General features: G+C 45.3%; 1 protein-coding gene across 1 annotated transcript in view; it reads left to right on the top strand.

The window, feature by feature from the left end:
- The window catches only part of LOXHD1 (lipoxygenase homology PLAT domains 1), a 150,939-nt gene that overhangs the window by 113,216 nt on the left and 21,866 nt on the right, over positions 1-15,857 (top strand). Inside the window, exons 33-36 of the mRNA XM_066617852.1 lie at positions 284-398; positions 1,870-2,078; positions 14,342-14,527; positions 15,442-15,569. Coding sequence (XP_066473949.1) covers positions 284-398; positions 1,870-2,078; positions 14,342-14,527; positions 15,442-15,569 — 638 coding nt within the window. The remainder of the gene's footprint in view (positions 1-283; positions 399-1,869; positions 2,079-14,341; positions 14,528-15,441; positions 15,570-15,857) is intronic.

Genomic DNA, 15,857 nt, shown 5'->3' with positions numbered 1-15,857 from the left:
AGGATTTGAACCCCGTTCTTCCAGGTCCCCACTCCCCCAACTTCTGTGTCTGATAGGTTGCCTATGAGATCAAATATGACATTGTAGAATAAAAGACACCCCCCCCACACACACACACACATGCAAATTCTGTTAGTCGTTTTGCTCCTAAGAATTACTTGACTTAAGGTAACTAACGCCAGTAATTCCGGTAGTCATGTTCTTTGGGGTGTTGAGGAATTATTCTCGGTTCATTGGAAAGGATAAAGCTGATTAGCTCTCTGTATCTGTGCTCTCCTCTCAGCTCTACGATCCTGACCAAAAAAGCGTGGGTGACTCATCCCTGAGCAAGGACGACAATGCAAATGTGAAGGACAAGAAAACTGGCAGCTTGGACGGGTCTGCAGCAGAAGGGTCACGTAAGAAAGGCCTGTACTGAGGGGGGAGGAATGACATAGGTGGACCATGGTGTACCTGGACAAGGGATGCTGTCAAAACACTCAAAATCTGAATCCAGCAATTTTCACTGAGAAGTGTCGTTATCTGGGCTGTAGCACTTCAGGCAGCAGGTAAAGGCTGACATGACTGAATTAGTACCTCAGAGCCTGAGAAGAGCCTTACTGGGTTAGGTCAATGTTCCTGTATCTCACAGGACCACCTGATAACTCTGGGAAAGCACAAGACAACAGTACAGCCATCAAGAGGTAGAGAGAATGCTGCCCTGCAAAAGAACTTCCCTTTATGAAGAAAGCTAGCAGGTCAGGGAGAATGATTCTGTGTTCAGAGATTTCATGCTACCTTCTAAGGGCGCAATCCTAACCCCTTACGTCAGTGCTTTCCAGCACTGACATAAGGGCAATGCAACTCCGAGGTAAGGGAACAAACATTCCCTTACTTTGAGGAGACCTCCGTGAGTGACACCCAACTGCAGGATGCAGCACATGTCCCATTGGAACCGCTGTGCCAGTGCTGGAAAGCACTGACATAAGGGGTTAGGATTGTGCCCTAAAAGGTACGGCAAAGACACGTTTACCATCTCAGTGGGAAGGAGGCCCAAATTTCAGCTCAAAACTGATACAGCTCTTTCTGTGCTCTGAGTGTTAATTTTTCTAATGCGATCCATATGCATGACATGAACTACAAGCATGAAGTTCCCTGCCTTGTGAGGCCTGCAATATCTATTTTGACACAAGGGGGCGGTAGTGAAAAGGAAGGGGAATGGAACAAAAGGAGCAACAGAACATGTGTTTGCTGCAGTTGTACTCTACCACTGGTCTGTGGCCCAGGAGAAAACATCTTGTTTTTTAAAAGTATGTTTTAACCCCTCCCCCTTTTTTATATTCAAGGCAAGCCAACAATCGGCTATTTTCAAAAGGAAATCCCGGAGAGACCCTGCCAGTCAGTGCAGGTGATACGGACTTATCATTGATCTGACTCCGTCAAAGGCAGCTTCATAGATTCTTGATTAAAACCCAATAACAATTCGTGTAAGAACAAAACAAAAAACAAAACAAAAAAGGAAGAACAGCAGCAAACACATTAAAAGCACATTTAAAACTAGTGGCAGAAAATATATTCAACTGGGCCCTAAAGCTGTGTTTTTAACTGGTGCGAAACTCCTCCAGGAAGGTGCTGAGTAATGGAAATAGAATGGAAAGAGGAAGGTTCCTGCATTCCAGGAGCCACAACCTGCCATCACCTCATCTGTCCTAAGAATGCTGCCTGATACTGAATCAGACCACCGTGAGTTACAGGAAGCTGGACTAGATGGGTCTCTCAGATAATTGAGATGCTACGGATTGCATTGAGATGTGCTGTGCCTCTTGGCTGTGACCCTTCTTGTCTTGCTGTGTGTGCCTCGAGTGGTTGGCTGTTTTGTTTCTTTTTCAGTAATCCCTTACCATGTTGTTATCACCACGGGCGCTGAGTTTGACTCCGACACCGACAGTCGAGTTTATGTCATCCTTACGGGTCCTCGGAAACTTACGACAGGCCGGATGTGGCTGGATCTCCCAGAAGGAAAAACAGAATTTGCAGATGCCTCTGTGGAAAAGTTCTCTGTTATGGGAGTTGATGTTGAAGAAGTTAAAAAAGTAGAGGTAACCACATGACTTAGGAGGGAGATCTGGGGGTATGGATGAAGAAGTCCTTAAAACCACACTTTGCTCAAAATGGAGATGGAGAAATCAAAGACCATCTCTCCAATGTCTTTTTTCTCTCCACATTTTTACACCACTCTTCCTGCACGGAATTCAGGGTGGTGCACATAATTTGTTCCCTCCTTTTGTGTTCACAACAACCCTGTGAGTTAGGTTAGGCCAGTGATTCCCAAACTGAGAGCCATGAAAACCAGCCAGGGGAGCCATGGAATCCTTGCAAAAAAAAACCCCTCTGCCCTATACAGTGTATAGGATTGTAGCCCTAATGGGGAGCCACAACCAATGGCCCAGTAGGTCAAGGGAGCTGAAACAATTTGGGAACCACTGGGTTAGGCTGTGACTCCTTGCACTTTCACTTCACTGAAACAATTTGGGAACCACTGGGTTAGGCTGTAACTCCTTGCACGTTCACTTCACTGTTGACATATCAGCATTCAATGAAGACTGCTTTTTTGTTTGTTTGTTTGTTGTTGTTGTTACAGGTCAGCCCTTTGTACCCATGGGTTCAGAACATGCGGATTTGACGCATCATGGGTTCTGAACCTGTGGTGTAGGACTGAACTGACCTCCCAGATGCAACTGGAAGTGCATTCCGGTAGTTTTGGGAGGCTTTCTGAGATGTGGGAAAGTCTTCTCACATCTTGGAGGGCCTGCTGGAGGCCTCTAGGATGCACTTCCAGTTTTTAATAAAACTGAAAGTGCCTCTTAGAGGTCTCAGAAAGCTTTCTGAGACGCTTGGAGGTCGCGCATGGATCCTCTTGCCTCCAAACACCTCTGGATGTGACCAGAGGACACATTCTGAGGACAGAACCTGAGGACACCTTTTGTCGCATCTGGAGGTCTTCTAAGAGGTGCACCAGCAGATCACATTATCCATGGATTTTGGTACCCTTAGGGGCTCTGAGAACAGAACCCCTGCAGATGTAGAGGGCCGACTGTATGATGCTGCTGCTGCTGAATATTTATATACCACTTTTCAACAGAGTAGTTCACAAAGCAGTTTACATAGAAATAAATCAATAAATGGTTTTTAGTGTGGACTATAGAATTGTTTTCTGCTACTTTGACTGTTTTCATTTCTTATTTTTTCATTCTGCTATTGACTGATTAGTGTTTTAATATTGCCATTGTGAACCATTGACATTTTACCATAGAAAAGGCAGAGTATATCAATATTTTAATAAATAAAAATAAACAGGGGGGGGACCCACGCATGCAACTCTGAGCTCTTTGGAGGAAGGATGAGAGAGATACAAGGTGGTAGATCAATAGGGCTGGCCTGGGTCCTCAGAAGGGAAATGCTCAGAATGTCCACTCTCCTGACTTGAATAGGCTGGTCCCATTGGAAACCTGAAAGGTGTCCCCCCTCCCCCCATTGCGTTGCCTCAAAATGGGACTACAGCTCCATGTGCTCTCCCTGTCAGTGCATCCCAGGGAAAGTCCAGGGGGAAGGATAGCAGGCAGTGGAAACAGGGCCCCTCTTGCCCTCTGCCACTGGAACATCTCTCAGCTTTTCATTCTTTAAGAAGGTGAGCTGGCAAAGGAGGGCAGAGGCAAGAGAGGCTTGGGAGAGCTGGGGAAGTTTAGGCAAATTGGGCTTTTCAGGTGTTCAGCCTGAACTCTCAAAAAAATCTCTCAAGATTTTTCAAGTGTTAGACTCATTAAAGCCTAATTAATTTCAGAGACAAGGAGGAGGGGTCTCACACATCTCTGAAGAAACTTCATATTCTTGCTGGTGGAGTTGTGTGTGTGTGTGTGTGTGTGTGTGTGTAAAACTCAAGGGATAGTTAAACATCTGGCTGGTCATCAGATACATTGGTTGGGGTGTGTGGTTGGATTTGTAGCCACAAGTTGTGCTGGCCTGATCCATAATTAGATTCTTTCTCTATTATAAAAAGAAACAAGATGGGAATTTTTAGCGGAAACTAGTTACAAAACTTCACATGCAAAAATTTTTTTTTATTTTTGGTGTGTTCATGTGGAGTGCACTTTTGAACAGCTCTCATCATTTTTTTTTAAAAACAAAAACAAAAAACCTATAAGTGCAGTTTTATTTTTTTTTAAATGACAAAATTGTTGATCCCTATCAAAGACTGGATTTCATAAACGGCCTGTAGCGAGAAGAGCTTCTTGTATAATTTTCTAGCTCGACATGGAAATTGTTTTCACAGCTTGCCAGACCTTGGGAGGCCTCTCATAGGAGAGTATTAATCATGGCTCATAAGCAATGTGCACAGATCACAGACTCCAGCAGCACTGGAACCCTTATGTAACTGAGGGTCTGAGAAGCAAAATTTGCAGAGACAATGACTCAGCTTCCAAAAAACACCGTCTTTGTTTTTCAAGCCTGCCTGTAAGACTGGCTGTTGTTGCTTACACTCAGAAGTGACCATCTTATGTCTCCTGCTCCATGATTTCCCTTGCTCCGCTAACTGGAATATTAGAAGATCCCTGCTGGATCAGACCAAAGGTCCATCTTGTCTAGCATTCTGGTTCCCACAGTGGCAAACTAGAGATCTCTGAGAATCCCACCAGCAGGATTTGGTGGGAACAGCCCATCCGCCCTGTAATTTGTCACCTGGTCTTGTGGTATAGTGCCTTTGAACTTGGAAGTTCTGTCATGTAGCCAACCTGCCTAGTAGCTCTTTAGAGTCTTCTCCATCTGATCCCCTCTTAATAGTAACAAAAGAAAAGCCCTGCTGTATTGTTGCAAATCTCCCTCAAGTCCCGCATCCTCTTCCAGCAGCAGCCAACCAGACTCTTCTGGAGAGCAGAGCTTGAAGGCAATAGTCCTTCCTGACATTCACATGGAGGTTCTAAGAAGCTGTCATACCCAAGAGCCACTGAAAGGTGGTAGTTCTCATTGGCTATCACTACATCTTGGAGCAACAAATGCCATGAATTAATGTCTTCTGTGTACTTTCTATTTTTTCTGTTCTGAATTTCTCATAATTTTATATGCCTTTGCGCTCTCTCTCTCTCTCTCTCTCTCTCACACACACACACACACAAACCTGAGCTGGGTTTAAAGAGCTTACACATGCCTGACAGAGAATGTCTTGCTCGTCCAGAACTTTGCTGGCTGTTCTTACCACATCAGCTCCCCTGGCTGAAGCTGCATGTTGCTATTTTTGGTTGTCATTATTTTTATGAATATAGTACACTGCAGTCAGTATGCATGGTGCTTTATAGAATGGTTGAAGAAACAGGACAAGTCCCTGCCTCAAGGAATTTACAATCTACATTCAGCAGAGGGGGAGATGGAAGGAAGGAGAGTGGCTTGAATACCATGAGCTAGAGATGACTAAGAGCAAGTGCCACTATGTCAGTGTACTGACATAGTTCATATCAGTCAGGGGTGATGGCAGAGATGCTGGCAAGCTTCTCCGGGCTCAGAGAAGAATTTTGGGTGCTTTTAAAAGCCTATCTCAAATGAGAGGCAAATGTTTAAAGTTCACAAATTCTTCTCCTGCTCAGATCAAATCCAGCAGTCATTGGGAAAGCTGGAAGCCTCAAGGGCCATCACACCCTTTTTTTCTCCTAGCAATCTGCTCCAAAGATGTGGCAGGGCAATTAAAGGAGGGGCAGAGAAAAACACCTCCCTCTCTCCGTGTGTGCCGCTGATGGAATGATAAAGGGAAAGGCAAGGAGAGACTGGGGGGGGGGACTACTGGGGGGTGGATTTGGTTTACAGGAAGATCTGAAGCCTTCCTTCACATTTTGGAAGAAAGCACACCAATCATTTCCAAGAGAATCTGGCTAAAGTTCACCCATCTCTCCTGAGGGCCAAGGGGATTGAACCAGAGACCTCATGTAAGAAGTGAGTTTTGAAGGCAGAAAGTGTTTTTAAAAACCAGACAATGGATATACTTATCAGCTGTGCTGAAAACAAAAAGCAAGGCTCCTTCTGCCTACATGGCTCTGCCCTCTTCTGATATCTGTTTTCCCATACTGGATCATGGATTCAGGATGAAATTGAGTGCATGTTGTTGATCCATCAGGGTATTTCTTGTTTTGGAAACTGGATGTGCTTTTAGACCTCACACACGTCATGTCATTCAGTTTCTACACTATACTGTTGATGACTGGTTGGAAAAGTCAGGAGTCCTGAACGCAGGCTTCCTGGCTTTGCTATACCACCCTTGGTCCACTGTCCCAACATCATAATGGTTCAGGGGCAGACATACCCAACTTAGGTAGCCCACACACTCAAAGGGTCTTAATTCACACTTGATATTGAGGTGACTGTAGTTAATTGAGGTTCTTACCATTCCTAGCTATCTCAGGGTATAGTGTTCCAGATAGAGGGAGGTACAGAATATAATCTACACACAGAATACAAAGTTCTTAGTCATAGACATTGGCTAGCTCACACAGGCAAGCCAAGAGGGTATGTGTTTCCTGGGCAACTAGGCCCTTAGTCTGGTAATACTGCCACCACCCTGGTTACAGCCAGTTCTTCAGTCTCAGGGCAGCTGAAGGCTGAACCTTCTTTAATTTAACCCATTTTTGCCCAGCCCACAGGTGTACACATTTGGTCCCTGTTGTGTATATGCAACTTTTGGCAGATATGGCTTAAACCCAGCCTAGGTTAAATCCAGCCCAGAGCTACTCCCAGGTCCCGCAGATCCTGGGACCCATGTCTCAAAACTCTGATAAATATTTGGTAGCAAGCTGATAAAAACTTGTAGTGAACTAGGCCAGATTAGCTGAATTTTTGTTCCTCAGTACTCAAGACTATGCACAGGCTTGTAAAATATATTGGTTTATTAAAGAATAAGGATCAGTCAAAAGGCATTAGATATTTATGAGATATTTATGTTCCCTAAGGGCTCACAATCTATTTAAAAAAAAAGAACACACACACACACACACACACACACACACACACACACACACACAGAAGAGACACCAGCCACAGTCATTGTTCAAGATGCCAGTGGGTCCCAGCTGATTGTCATTCTAACAATGACACACACACATGCACACACATTTCAAAACAGAGCGATGGGAGCAGAATGAACTTCCTAAGAATCAGTGCTTTCATTGTTTGTTTAAAAAAGAAAAAGTTTTTAGTCCATATGGCTGTGAAGATATACTTGGAAGCAAGTGATCAATGCCTGCTGGAATCTCAGAAACCAAAGAGGTAGCAGCTGAACAAGACTGAAGCTGGTTGGGGATAGGACTATTCTGCTCTGCTTAGTTCTCTGTCCCTTCCTATCTATAGTAGTTCCAAGACAAATTATGGAAAAAAAATAGAAGTTAAGCAAATTTGTTCTGCTTGCATAATTTATATTTGGATGTAGTATTTTAACTTTCACTTACTCTAGGATGAACACGGCCTTGATCATCATTCTTGACATCATTCAGTCTATTCTCTCCTCCTTTTTCTTATGCAACCTGTGGAGCTCACCCTGACTTGGGCTCTTCCTGTTCCCTCCTGAGGCTTTGTGTCTTCTCTCATTTTGCTCCATCTGGCTGGGATGGTCTTTTGGTTAATCTCATCCAGCTTCTCCTTTGACAAATCCTTCTTGTCTTATTACAACCTAGCAGTATCCATGCTGGTTGGAATTTACCAGATCTTTCTAAAGGCACAAAGAGATACAGACATGATAACCTGCATCTTCCAAGAGGCCATAAATGTGATGTAAATGTGTGCGGGAGCAAGAAGTAGTGGCTGCAAATTACCCGTTCATACATTTGGGTTATGAATGGGCTAGAAAGGCAAAAGGGGTATGAAATTTCCTAACCGATGCCAAGTACTTTACAGGGACAGAGAGCACAGATTTGGGGCATTTGGTGGGCTGCTGTGAGATACAGGAAGCTGGACTAGATGGGCCTATGGCCTGATCCAGTGGGGCTGTTCTTATGTTCTTATCCCTGACTCTGGAGCTCACAATCTAGACACAAGGGAGGCAACAAAGAATGGGGAAGAATATGGAGGAAGAGGTAAAGAGAGGAAGAGTATGTCATTATTCCAGGCTGTTCTGGGAGATTGTTCTAGACATAACAGGCAGGAAAGGAGAAAGTGAGTGGATTGAGAGGCTTGACAGACAACTGCTGGAAATATTCTATGACAGTGGGCGCAATCCGAACCCCTTATGTCAGTGCTTTCCAGCACTAGCATAGTGGTGCCAATGGGACATCTGCTGCATCCTGTAGTTGGGTGTCGCTCACAGAGGCCCCCCTCAAAGTGAGGGAATGTTTGTTCCCTTACCTCGGAGCTGCATTGCCCTTATGTCGGTGCTGGAAAGCACCGACATAAGGGGTTAGGATTGCTCCCAGTGTTTCTCAACCAATGGTACTAGTACCACCGGTGGTACTTGAGATGGTGTCTGGTGGTACCCGCAGGACCCCCAGACCCCTGCTTGCTACCAGTGAGACGAGCAATGCAACATGATAAGCCGCAGTAGGAGGCTCAGTTCAGCAGGCAGAGCTCCAGCATGCACTTTTCACGTGCTCCAAAAAGCCCTCCTGCTCGCCCTGAGCCTCTTACTAGTGTTTGTCATTTTGCATCTGGCCTCCCAATCTGGAGGTGATGACATCATTGCCAGTTACTTCCAGTGGTATTTCCAATAGGTGGACCACATGAAGTGGTACAGCGGAGGACAAATATTGAGACACAGTGCTCTAGGAGAATGTCCTGCTACAGGCAGGGGGTTGGACTAGATGACCTTGTGGGTTCCTTTCAACACTATCATTCTATGAGATGACCTAGAAAGCAGAGAGAAAGTTGAGCGGTCGAGCCAAGAGATTACCAGGGTGTGAACGAAAGTTTTTGCAGAGGGCCATATTTTTCACGTGTTGTAAAGGGGGAAGCAACATGATTTGTTAATAGAGTGAATACCTTGGGCATCTAAGGAGAGAAAGGATTCACAAATAAAGCCAAGACCATGCCTGTTTCAGCAGGGACCACCAAACAGCACTTTATTTATTCCCACCACACTAAGAGAGTTGGAGCATTGGTGCATCTTTCAGTAGATCACTGAATTTCCCAGGCGATTAGCTCTAATTTTCTTCAGCTGCACAGGCATTAGCACGGTAATAATGTCCCTAATGGGAATGACGAGTGAAACAGTTAGATAAAATGATCAATTGTTTAGGAGGTTGCAGAGATACAGTGCTGGAGATCTATCATTTCAGACAAAGTGGCTTGTTGTCCAAAAAAACACAACCTCATTAAGATATTGGAACTGGACGTCTGAAATAATTCCTGTGTTTGAAATAGAGAAGCTGAGAAAGCTCCTTAGCCTGTAGTAATGATGAACAACTTTTGCTTTGAACATGATGAACTGTCAGCCCTTCCCGTGTTTTTGTGAACAGATTGTTCATTAGGCTGATTGACTGGGAGAGGCTTCCTTGAAGTGATTGGGATACATAATTATGCTGATAAGAGTGTGCCCAAGATTAATCTCTTAAGTAATTTAGCAGTGACACACGCCGCGATTCTTGGAGAGAAGTCTCAACTGTTAGCAGTTTGTCAGACAGCTCAGAGCATGCAGGCTGAGAAGATTCTTGTCTCGGAAAGCTAAGCAGGGTCATGCTCATTCAGGGCCTGGATGAGGAGCCCTGCTGGGCTCCTGAAAGAGGTTCTTCACTCTGTCACTCCTCAAATGTAATGCCAGCAGGTAGAGCTGGGCTGAAGCTGTTCACGGTTTTTCTGCGAACATCTTCAGCTGTACTGAAAAGTGCTGCTCCTTTTCCATTTGTTTTTTAGCGCTCCTTGTAAGAATGTTTCTTTATTGATTTCCATCGCCCTCGCTGCTCTCGCGGTCAATTTCTTTCCTTGACTTTAATGACATAGTCATAGTAGTTGGCCAGATACCATCATGATGCCATATACTTTTACTGCTTGATCCCTGAATGGGACTGATCACCCATGTGACTAATTTAGGAAGCATTGCCCTCAGTTCCCTACATTTTGACAGGAATGTGCAGTGGGTGGGGAGACAGATGAAGCAGAGCCTCCCCACTGGAGTCCTTTGAAAAGCATCGCTGCTGTGCGAGGGGCCCAAGCACCCACAACTCACATGCAGAGCTAAGGCCTGGTGCCAGAGAAATCAGGGCCTGAGGCCTGCTGTGATGGTAGTGGGGGAGACTAATGCACTTTGCTGGGGCAGGGAATAGCACAAGGCATGTCAGAAAGCAATACATATTAACAGGACAGGTGGCAGAAAACAAAGCAAGCCAAAACCTCATTGGTTTAGATGAGAAAGTATACCAATATTTTGCTAAAATATGTTTCCCCTAGAGAACAACTGGGTGGGTGCAATTTAGATCAGGTAAACAGCTGATGGGGAAAGGGTTAATCCCCCCCCCCCCCAGCATCCTTCCTTCAGTCAAAACCAGATCCATGGCTGCTTTACTTTTTTATTACTATTTTCAAAAAGCAAGGAAGGAGATTGAATTAAGGATTTCCAAATAACATGTGGTTTGGCCCATAAGTATTTTTTTTGTTAAAAAAAAAAATGTCAAATGACAGGGGGCTCTTTGGGAGCTTCACTCTGCAGACTTGCGTCTACTGCAGAAAAGATTCTGTTCCTATTAAGAGATGAACTAACTTATACAGGATTGAGACCTCTCTGTCTCAAGGGAATTGGGTGCTCTGAGATATGCCCATCTCGTACAGATGTAGGCCATCAATGATATCACGTTTCTATCATGAGCAGCTAGTCTGTTTTGAACTGATCGCTCAGGTAATTGATTAAATACATTTCCATGTTTCAGAATTTCAATAAAAGTGACTTTTTGAGCACCTTGACGGAAAGGGACAGTAAGAGCCCAATCCTATTCCTCTACCCAGCATGCAGCACCATTAATGAGTGTGTGTGCATTCTATTGGGGTATGTGTGACCCCAGGAGAGGTAATTAAAAATCTTTGTGACTTACCTCCCTGTAGGCTGCCTGGCCTTCTATGGGTCCCCTTGGACTTTGCCAGATATGGTCCCCTACTCGGCCCACTCCCTGCCCTGAACCACCCCACCACCGACCCCCCTGGTCCAGCAGGGTGCCTGGGAGCCACAGTTTGGCCAATTGCCCCGGTTGCCCCAGAGCACATGACAATGATGCAGCTTTCATGTTGTTGGTTCAGGACTTGTGGTGGATCACGAGATCCACCATTGCAAACCCTAGATAAGATTGGGCTGTTAGCTTTTAATCCTACGAAAGCTCTTCAACCTCTCCAGACTGAGAGCAAAATCCAAAGTCCAGCTGAAATGTCTGCGTGACTTCCTCTTTGACGACGATGCAGCTGTCACTACCCACTTTGCCAAAGATCTCCAGCAGCTCATGGATCGTTTTAGCAAGGCCTGCCAAGATTTTGGACTGACAATCAGCCTGAAGAAAACACAGGTCATGGTTCAGGATGTGGACTCACCTCCCTGCATTACAATCTCTGAGCATGAACTGGAGGTTGTCCATGACTTTGTGTACCTTGGCTCAACGATCTCCGACACACATTCTCTCGATACCGAGCTAAACAAGCGCATCGGTAAAGCAGCTACCACGTTTTCCAGACTCACAAAGAGAGTCTGGTCCAACAAGAAGCTGACGGAACATACCAAGATCCAGGTCTACAAAGCTTGCGTCCTGAGTACACTTCTGTACTGCAGCGAGTCATGGACTCTTCGCTCACAACAGGAGAGGAAACTGAGCGCTTTCCACATGCGCTGCCTCCGACGCATCCTCGGCATCACCTAGCAGGACAAAGTTCCAAACAACACAGTCCTGGAACGTGCTGGAATCCCTAGCATGTATTCACTGCTGAAACAGAGACGCCTGCGTTGGCTTGGTCATGTCGTGAGAATGGATGATGGCCGGATCCCAAAGGATCTCCTCTATGGAGAACTCGTGCAAGGAAAGCGCCCTACAGGTAGACCACAGCTGCGATACAAGGACATCTGCAAGAGGGATCTGAAGGCCTTAGGGATGGACCTCAACAAGTGGGAAACCCTGGCCTCTGAGCGGCCCGCTTGGAGGCAGGCTGTGCAGCATGGCCTTTCCCAGTTTGAAGAGACACTTTGCCAACAGTCTGAGGCTAAGAGGCAAAGAAGGAAGGCCCATAGCCAGGGAGACAGACCAGGGACAGACTGCACTTGCTCCCGGTGTGGAAGGGATTGTCACTCCCGGATTGGCCTTTTCAGCCACACTAGACACTGTGCCAGAACCACCTTTCAGAGCGCGATACCATAGTCTTTCGAGACTGAAGGTTGCCAATACCTTTCACACCAATGGAGCGTGCACTTCATCCACAGAAGAGGGGTGATTGGAAAGGTCTCCTTGGGATAAATGAATGTTTGCTCCCTTTCCCCAGGGAAAGCCTCCACCATCACTATAGTTCTCCTATGATCATCACCTCAGATCTTTTCAGGATACCTCTCTACACCTGCTGTTTAGGCACGTAACTGCAGTTAAGGGAGGCAGATGGGGTTAGGATATTGGTGCATGCAAGTGACACCAGTACCTTCCCAAGTCCACTTCCTTCCTCTCCCCATTCCACCCCTTCCAGCCTCGTTCTGCCCCTGCTGCTGTTGCACCTGTCTATTCAGGCCCAGCACTACACAGGATCCCTCCAGCACTATCGCCAGGTGTGGCAACGTATGGCTGCCATTTTTTGGCAGCACACAGCATGCTGCCAAAAACCATTTTACAACAATGGAGCTGTGCTCTGCTTTCATAAAGCCCTCTCTGCGCTGGCCCAAACCATGATAGGATTGGGCCACAAGTATGTCAATGAGCAAATGACCCTGCTCATAAAAGTTAAGAGTTGCTAGTGGACTCCTCCAAGCTTGGGTAAAATCCCTGTCCCAAATGAGACGCAGATTATATATTTTAAAAGGATTATTAAAGTTATACTTGGAGCCTGTGCTTGAAGTACAGGGTGACCCAAAAAAAACAGAACCCACAAATCTTTGAATAAAACTGTTAATTTTAATTTTTCTTTGGCAAGAAAATGACTTTTATGCAAAGTGACCAAGATAACTGAAACTTTGGGGAATAATTGTACACAGATTGAAGTTTGAGTCCAGTAAGTTTCTTGAAATTTACTGGACCTTTGTAGGATTTAATAAAATTTTTATGGGTTCTGTTTTTTTGGGGTCACCTTGTAGTTAACCAGCACTCCCTCCTTCCTCAGCAGCCACACAAAACAAATTCCCCCAACCTGCTACTTACCAGTCCAAGAGTGGGAGCAGCAATGGCAGTGTGTAGGAAATGAGGGCAGGTTCGGTGCCTTTCTCCTAGGTGCCTTGCAAATGAAGAGTAGTGACACAGAAACCTTGATTCCAGCAGCGTACGAAGAGGAAAGGTGCAGTGGCTCTTGGTATGCCGGGTCTTCTCACAGGAAGGGCATCAGGGCAGCAAAGTGGGGGAGGAAAAATCCCTTCCCACTTCTCGCAAGCCACTGGGCTGATAAGTAGAGGAAGTGGGGTGCTTTGGAGGGTGAACTAGGGACTGTATCTTGGGGTAGTGGTGAGGAGGGCTGATGGAGGAGGGGTTCATTTTCCAAACTTCAAATCAATGTGGAAAATAATCCAATTTCTTCTTAATTTTTTTTGGGGGGGAGGGGAGGAATCAGATTATTTCTGAGAATCTGAGGTGAGTGGGGTAGAGCTCACCTAAGGCTGACAATAATAAGAAAATTGCTTTGCTGGGCCAGATCAAAACCCACCTGTTTTGGGCTGTTTTCAGCACTGGCTAGCCAGAAGCTCCTATGTTTACAAGAAGGGTGCACTGATGATGTCCTCTCCTTTAGCTAACACCAGACTTTCACACTTGAAGATGTATCACCCCTGGCCATCGGGTTTCCGTTTACCTGTCAAGACTAAGCATATGCTTGATTTCACTTTTGAATAATAGACATAAAAGACAGGCCCTTCTTCTGATGTAGCAGCTAAAACCTTGAGTGCCACTTCAATCAAGTCACTGTCTTTTGTGTTGAGTATCAACAATTCTTCCTGCAACAAGGAGAAGTGGAGCAGGGCCTTTTGAATGAATCACAGTGCTTGGGCTGCCAGAGATGGGAGGAGGTAACTCTTGAGACACATCTGTATTGTTGGTTCCTTCTATCTGGCACAAGAGTTAATTGTTCTATCCAATATTTTGGGCATTGGTAAATGAAGACAATCCTTGTTAGATCTTTTAAGGGCTCTGAATGCTTTTCTTCAATTTGCCAACAGCAATTGTTTTCTTACTGGATCCCACAGGTGGGACATGATGGTGCCACACCAGAAAGCTCCTGGCTCTTGGAGGAAATAACCATTATTGTGCCTACCAAAGGTGTTATGTACACCTTTGTCTGCAAATGCTGGTTGGCCAGGGACAAGGGAGATGGCATGACCTCACGTGTCTTCAACATCCTGGACGCTGACACTGTTTTCATTGGTGTGAAGGTCAGTTAAGTTCTCTCTTTTTTTTTTGTCACCCTCACTGCTGGCTTTGGAGACATACATTTCTCCCCAAAACTTTTCATTATTTTGATGGTACTCTTTGGTTACATGGTGCTGTACAAGTAGCGTGCAAGAGTAAGGTTCTGGTCCCGAAGGACTGACAATAAAACTGACACAAGAGGGACAACATGAATAAGAGAGAAGTGGAAGGAAGCAGGGAAGATAAATTCAGTAGTGCAGAAGTTTCATGTCAATGTACTTAAGCTGCGTTGCAGCGTGGCGTAAGAACCGCACAGGAGGGGGGCTGGTGGAGATGCCCTCTTCCCTCACTGTACTGAGTTTTCATCTTCCAGTAGCCACTAATAGCCCCCTGTCCTCCCTAAATTCGTCTAATCCCCTTTAAAAGCCATGGTGCCTTTAATAGCAAGGTCAATTCATTGTGTGAAGTAGTATCCAGTGTGACAAACAAGTGTCAGTCACTCAGAATGACTTTCATCTCTAGCTTCAGTTGCTCCTGATCCTTATTTGGATGTTCCAGTGGCGTAGCTAGAGGGGATGCAAAGTGCTAAGTTTTGCGGGGAGCCTCACTGCAGTGTGCAAGCAGCCCCTCCCCTTCAGAGCCAGGTGTATACTTCCATTTTGCTCCCACCACCTGAAATGGAGGAAGAGTGACTGCTTGCACACCTTGGTGAGGCTCCCTGCAAAACTTATTGCTCTGCAGCCCCACTAGCTTTGTCACTGGAATGTTCCTCTAGCCCAGGTATCTGACCCACCAGTCCTCTTCCAAGCATGACCTATGGGCCAATGCCATCCACCCTAGTTCATCCTAACTTTTAACACTGTGGCTCAGTCTTTGCTTTTGAACAATGAGAGGACTGCTCCAAATCAAACTCATGGAGTGTCTCCTCTATTCCTAGATCCTCTACGAAGTGACTGTTGTCACTGGAGATATCTCACTTGCTGGTACTGATGCCAATATTTATATAATGTTATTTGGAGCCAATGGATGCACTGAAGAGATGCAGATGGAAAAAGATGGACTCAGGTAACCTTTATTTTGCCTGTTCCCAATTGACCAATGGCAGAGCCCATCAATCATCCATTCAGGTTCAGAAATCTCTGTGGGGATAGGTATTTGTTGTTTCACTATTACATCTATATGCATTTATTAAATGTATATATACTCCATCCTTTCCCTGCTATTTTTTAAAAACCAGGGTGGCTTACGACATCTTAAAAATAACACTTCTAAGGAGCAGTTAAAATAGTAGCATGGAAACAGTCGCATCAGGGGTTAAATGTTTATTTATTTCAAAAATTGAATTCCCTGCCG

This window comes from Tiliqua scincoides, chromosome 2, assembly GCF_035046505.1.
Source record: "Tiliqua scincoides isolate rTilSci1 chromosome 2, rTilSci1.hap2, whole genome shotgun sequence".
Lineage (NCBI taxonomy): Eukaryota > Metazoa > Chordata > Lepidosauria > Squamata > Scincidae > Tiliqua > Tiliqua scincoides.
The sequence above is the reverse complement of the archived record's forward strand: the minus strand, read 5'-3'. Positions and strand labels throughout refer to the sequence as shown.